The sequence below is a fragment of the Chrysochloris asiatica genome, unplaced genomic scaffold (genome assembly GCF_000296735.1).
Source record: "Chrysochloris asiatica unplaced genomic scaffold, ChrAsi1.0 scaffold00178, whole genome shotgun sequence".
Taxonomy (NCBI): Eukaryota; Metazoa; Chordata; class Mammalia; order Afrosoricida; family Chrysochloridae; genus Chrysochloris; species Chrysochloris asiatica.
In genome coordinates, this window is record NW_006408696.1 from 4,025,607 (window position 1) to 4,032,390 (window position 6,784).

General features: G+C 44.7%; 1 protein-coding gene across 1 annotated transcript in view; it reads right to left on the minus strand.

Annotated features, from left to right (window-relative positions):
- Positions 1–516: 516 nt before the first annotated feature.
- FOPNL (FGFR1OP N-terminal like) overlaps positions 517–6,784 on the minus strand; it is a 34,675-nt gene continuing 28,407 nt past the window's right edge. The window contains exon 5 of the mRNA XM_006871998.1: positions 517–812. Coding sequence (XP_006872060.1) covers positions 517–812 — 296 coding nt within the window. The remainder of the gene's footprint in view (positions 813–6,784) is intronic.

Here is a 6,784-nt window from a genome sequence, read left to right on the forward strand (position 1 = left end):
AGGTCTGGGCTGCTGGGAACTGTGCAGGAAAGGGAAATTTTTCCCTTTCCCAGCTTGCCATACACAACCCATTCACACCTTCACAACCACACACACCCATACAAAAATCCCCCTGCTGGGTTTTCAGGACCCGAGTGGGCCATTTGCTGGCTGCATGACCTTGGGCAAGTCATTCTGCCTCTATGCCTCTCTGTCAGCAGCTAAGAAATTGGGGGACTGGAGGGGTGATAATGACGTCATTTGCACTGGTGCGTGTTCAAAGAGAGTGGGAGCAAGCAGGCGGCGCTTGCAAGTTTCCTTCAACTGCCCCCCAAACTCCACTCCCAGGAAACCCTTGCAGATGGGGAAGGAGCAGTCTAATATTTCGTTCCCCGCATACTCGTCTTCCCTCCCCTCCCCCCGCTGTCTCTCTCTGCGATGTCTCTCCCGCATGTCTCACGCTGTCTCTGGCCCTAGCCTCGTGCCTCGCCCTCCCCCTCGGCTCCCATCTCGGTCACACGCACGCACACACGGGCCTTAAAAGGCAGTCGTGGCGGTGGGCTGGCCGCGCGCCAGGCCGGGTCGCCGGCGGTCCCAGCGCTCAGCTCCCGCCCGGCTCAGGCTCCGATCTTCCCGGTCCGGGCGCGGCGGATGAGGGGCGCTGGGCGGGAGACATCCCAAAAAGGGCAGGCGCGGGCTCCTTCCAGCAGGAATTCCCAGCGCCGCATACCAGCCTCGGGCTGCCCGCTCCCCCTGACTAAATATGGTGCCGAGCGGCCTCGCAGGCAGCGGGGTGCGGGGGAGGGAACCCTTCACACACACACCCCTGCCTGCTGCAGTAGCCGGGCGGGTGGGAAGGGGGACCCCTCTGCTTGCCCCCATGTGGGTGCTAGCTGCTTCAAGCCCAAAGGCTTGAGGTGGGGGTTAAGGGAGTTGGGGAACCCGTCTAGGCTCCGTGCCTGGCACCTGGCCTGTCTCATGCAATGCCCCGCCACTGAAACCAGGTAAGGTGAAGGAGGGTACGTTGTTAATGCTCCCATTTTGCTGGAGAGAAAACCGAGGTCCTAGAAGAGTGAGCTGCCCAAGCTCTCACTGGGCCAGCCATTGATTGGCTCTATGACTGGAGACCACGTGTGAGTCACCATTCAGTTCCAGAGTGGAGACAGTCAAGGCAGAAGCCCAACAACTGAACTAGCCCAGCTGAAGGCCTGGGCGCTGTGGTCAGAGGCCTGAGTCTCAATCTACCAGTAGGACTGGTGACCGGTTTAGTTTCTCAAAGCCTTGGTTATCCCACCCATCAAATGGGAAGAACACTTTTTTTTGTAAGCTGTCCTGGAGCTGAGCTACTTACTGAACAAATCCTAGTGCTGCCTGTTAGTTGCTGTCTCTCTACAAACAGGAAAACCAGTAGAATTGCACCAGGCCTTGGGAACATAATGGCAGCTGGGAGCTGCCCTGCCCTGCCTTCTCTCCAGAGCTCTGCCTCTGAGACATCCCTCTAACATCAAACTCACCTTTTTTTCATCCCTGAAAGCACCTGAGCCCAGCCTAAATCAAAGGTCAGAGCAGGCTGTATTCAGCTGGCTCGGAGAGGTTAGGGATAGCCCTCTCTGGAGGATGATGAATGAGCTGCTTTTCCCACGTGCCTTTTAATGCCTACACTGTAAAAGGAATGGAAATTGTCCTTGTGTTAGTTCAGAAGTGATGAAGAGCAGAGAAACCATGGAGGAGGGGACTGATGTTGTTCATCAACTTCCCATGCTGTGGAGATAACCAAGAGCAGGCTCTCAGGAACTGGCTGGCCTCAAAGTAAGAACTGGCATTTTCAATTGTTAACTTTTAGGAAACATAGACTAATAAATGGAGGCTACATTACACTAATTTTACTACATTCTCTCTCATAATAAGGACCCTGGGTAGTACAAACAGTTTGCACTAGGTTGACCAAAAGGTTGTCAGTTTAACTCATCCAGAAGTGCTGTGGAAGAAATACCTGGCAATCTGCTTCCATAAAGACTCCAGCCAAGAAAGCCCTATGGAGCACAGTTCTACTGTCATACACGAGGTCACCATGAACTGGAATCAATAATAACAGGCTTGGATTTTTGGGTTATTTCTCATAACCAGGATGGTGTTGATGTTAAGTGCCATCAAGTTAGTTCTGATTCATACTGACTCTGTATAGGGTTTCCAAGGAGCTGCTGGTGGATTTGAAACACAGACCCTGTGGTTAGCGGTCCAGTGCTTATTTTACAGCACGACTCCAGGACTCCCATAATAATGGCATAGTCTATATTATGAAATAATAACAGTCATGATGTGGTGCTTTAGGATAAACACTGGACTGCTAACCATAATGTCGGCGGTTCAAACTCATCAGTTACTCCTTGGAAACCCTATACATGGTTGCTATGAGGTGGGGCTGAATCCATGGCACTTCAAGTATTGTAGTGGTTACAAGAGTCTGACTGCTAATCTCAAGGTCAGCATTTTGAAACTACCAGCGGTTCAGTGGGAGAAAAACGAGGCTTTCTGGTCCTGTAAAGATTTATAGCCTCAGAAACCCTATGCAGGGTTACTACCAGTGAGAAACAACTCCATGGCACATAACCACCACCAGTCCTAGTGGGTTTCTTTTTCCTTTTTTATTGTTGAGAAACCAGATTGAGAGAGGTTAATAATCTGGTCAAAGCAGAATCTGACGTAAGCAGATGAAGTTTTTAACCCCAGATCTGCTAAGCACCAGCCAGCCAGCTACAGGACTGTCTGTGAACTGCTCTGAACCAGTTTTCTCAAGGACAAAGATGGTCAGAATCTACTCAAGTTCTACTCAACTACCTTGCTGGGCAGTTGGTCGTCTGTACACATGAAAGCCTTGTATATAGTGTTCCATGACTTTCTGGCATGCTCTATAAGAGTCCAGAGGCACTATGTGCATATTAACAGTCATTTAATAAATACGTGTCCAATGCACACAGCTCAGACTTCAACACTGTATGGTTATACTAATTAGATGCCTGTTTTAATTCACATGACCTTAAAAAGCTAGCTATTTTCCTATTGAGGGGAGGGAAAGTTACTTTAAATAAACTGTCGCTTTGACTGAATTCTGACAAGTCGTTTTCCGTGAGGTGCCATGAAACGGGAGTTTCCAGGAACTCATGAAGCAAGATGGCAGAGGGGAACTTTCTCCCTTGGACTGTCTTTTTGTCAAACATCTTTGCTTTCACTATGAAATTCACAAGGCCTCAGAGTGTGATTCCCTCCCATTTTTAGTTAATGTCCAAGATTGGATACTTAATGTTTGATTGTGCGTTAGGATGTTAATGGTTCAAAGAGTCAGCATTCAAATCCATCTGGTTCAAGATCTGCACAGATCTTTTCCTCCTTGTGAATAAAGGGACATCTTCCCTGGCCACAAGGAGCCCTAGTGACACAGTGGTTAAACAGCTGCTAACTAAAAGGTCAATGGTTCAAACCTACTGTGGGAGAAATGTAGCAGTCAGCTTCCTTAAAGACTGTTGTTGGTAAGTACCATCGAGTTAGTTCTGAATCATAGCAACCCTGTATAGTTTCCAAGGTGAGTTTGAACTATGGACCTTTCACTTTATCCTGCAGCACCACACCAGGATTCCTCCCTAAAGATTACAGCCTTAGAAACTCTATGAGACAGTTCTACTCGGTCCTGTACAGTCGCTATGACAAAATCGACTGGACAGCAACAGGTTTGGGTTCGGTTTTATTCCTGGCCACAAGCATGGCTTAGCTCCAGCTCGTTTGCACAAATGCAATTTTGTTTGATCTACGGTGGCCCCATGCTTCTCCAGGTACAAGACACACAAGGATCTTTCCTTCATCACAGATTCCTAACTCTGGTGTTAGAAACTTCTACCTCTATCTCAGGAAGGATTCCAAATTTCTCAATAAAAGTAGTTCAGATGGATGATTACAAAAATAGAATAAATCACTGTGTAACACCAAGTGGATGAGAAGCTGTCATCAGTAATATTAAGGGCATATTCTCTCAAATATACAAAAATGTGTTCTTGCACGATTAACCACTTAGTTGGTTCTACATCATTATGTAAGATATGATAAGCTCAAATTCGGCCTCTTCAAAAGCCACCTGTCAGTGTTATGAGTTTTTAGACTATCCAAGTTTTCATTAAATTTCCACTTTTCCCAAGTCTCTCTCCATTTCTAACTTCCATTGTATTTGAGGAACCCCAACATTGCTCCTCTAACTTCTCTCAACCACCCTACAAAAACCACCAGCAACGTACCAAAGGCAAGCTTAGGAGACTAGTTGGATGGGATTTCGACACTTTTACTTCTTTTCCATGAACTTTTCTTTGGGTATTTTAATCTCAACTCATACACCAATTTAAACTACTAAAAAAACTGATACTGTTCATAAATCATGAGACATTTCGAAAGCAGATTTTCTCAACTTCATTACAGAAATATGTAACACACATTTCACAGTTGAACATTCTTCAGGTTTGCCGATTTTGGGATGCCAATTTACATTACTCATATTGTTGCTAAGTGCCATTGAGTCGGTTCTGACTCAGCGCCCCTATATAGGGTTTCCAAGGAGCAGCAGGTGGGTTTGAACTGTCAACTCTGAGGTTCAAACTGACCTTGGGGTTTAGTGCTTATCCTACAGAGCCACACCAGGACATCCATCACCCATACCAAATTCCCCATCACCTTAAACAGAAACATACTGCTTCCCAAACAATGTCCCCTTCCCCTATTCCTGTCCCTGGTAACCAATAATAAACTTTGGTCTCTATACACTTTCCTATTCTTGTTATTTCACAGAAGTGAAACCAGACATCAGCTGTTCTTTTGTGAATGATGTATTTCACTCAACGTGGTTCCCTGAATCGCCAAGACTTTTCTCTTTAGGTGAAGCAGTACTTCCGGTGTGTACATACGTCCACACTGTGATGTTTCCTTCCTTGGCAGATGGACACTGGGCTTGTTTCTGTCTCTTGTGAACAGTGCCACAGTGAATACCGGTGTGTGTTACTGCTTTCAAGTCTCTTGTTTTCTCAACTTGACTTAAACAGCCGAATTCCTCCTTTTTTAATAAAAAAAATCTCATAGTATTTTGAAAACAGACGTTTTTCTCTTTTGCAAATACAATGATGTCATACTAAGTATGAGAGAACTTCACAGAAAAATGGAATGAAAACATAACGGGACTATTTCCATGAACTGTTGAAGCCCCCCTTATGCTTTTTTTCAAACCATACGTGGCCCCAGATTATGACACTGTCCCCCTAGAGACAGACACCGCCAGTCCCGTTCGATCAAGATAACTGTGGCTGCCCAATACACAAAGCAGGACAGGCTGCCCTCTGGTCCCCTAGGCTGCAGGGACCCCCACTGCTCAATCATTCTTCTGGCTTTGGGGACACTTTCCTGATAATGGAACAGTGGTATGAACACCCTTTACACAAAGGAGAATTGCTTGATTTTTTTTATTAAACAATACATTTGCAGTATAAAAGCTGCCTACGTACAAATAAGTTACAGAATAATGCATACAAAAGTGACAATTTCCACTGAACTTCCGTCTTGACGATTTCTATCGGTCGCTCAAGTAAGAAGCACCAGCAGTTCTAATGGAGCCCTGCGTGATTGCAATTCCTGAGGTAAACTTAATGTTCACGGCAGGTAACCTTGAATGTAAACCACACCCGCTGAGAAATCAGGTATTTATAGTAACACTCATCATTTTCATCAGCTATTACATATTTCATTTAAAAATGGAAATGGGCCCTTACAAGACTTCCTTCTGTACATACGCTTTTAGTCTACCAACAGGGCTTCTCCAAGTCCACTGACTTGTAAAGTATGGCTTAAGAGGATTACCTTCGTAATCGTCAAAGACTGTACAGAATCAACACCCTTTCCCTGAAAATTTCACTGACGACCACCTGGCTCACTCTTCCCAGTAGAGAGCCATGTGAGCTAAACGTGTCAGTGTGCCGGTACCTGTGCAATGTTTGATTCTGAACATCTGACTTTTGCTAATCAGGAGCTGTCAACTCTTAACAGATGTTTTCAGTGAAACCAGTCTATAGACTGGGCACTGTAAACACGACTTTAATAAATATCCATGTAGCATTTTAGAGTCAGTGCTGAAGGAGCTCTGTCAAGGACTCTATTCCAAGAATAAAAGTGATGTTTACTAAGAGCCTTAATTAGTAGGGGCTGACCCTCTCCTAGCTCATCTTGTTACCACACAATTGAAGGCCACGTGGAGGTTAAACAATGCCATCTTTTAAAAGGTACTTTTTGGTATGTCTCCCAAAACCAGTCTCTTCATGTTTATTTCACATTCTTTCTATATAAAATCAACTCTTTGTTTTACTTACAGCAAAATTAAAAGAATGATTTCCCCCTCTACCTTTTAATTAAATCTTCCAGTAGAAGCCAACATGGTCTAAGGAAAGAAAAAGTACATTATTATCTAGTTTCAATTTTTAATTTTAGATAGTAATACAGACATATAACCTAATTGTAAATGGCTACATGAAAAATACCTATTAAAAAAAAAAAATCAATCTTCACAGGAATTAGTTTTTTAACGTTCTTGTGAATGTTTTATACAACAGACTGTTCTGGCAAACCCACAATCGTTCCAGCGGGAGGACATTCAGCGCCTATGGCTATCCGGACCTGCATTTTTTAATTTTCTTAAGAAGAACATACAGGGCATGGAAAAAGTCTTTGCACTTCTCACAAATGTGTTGTTGTTGCTAGGGAACTTTAAAATACTTTCTAAAAA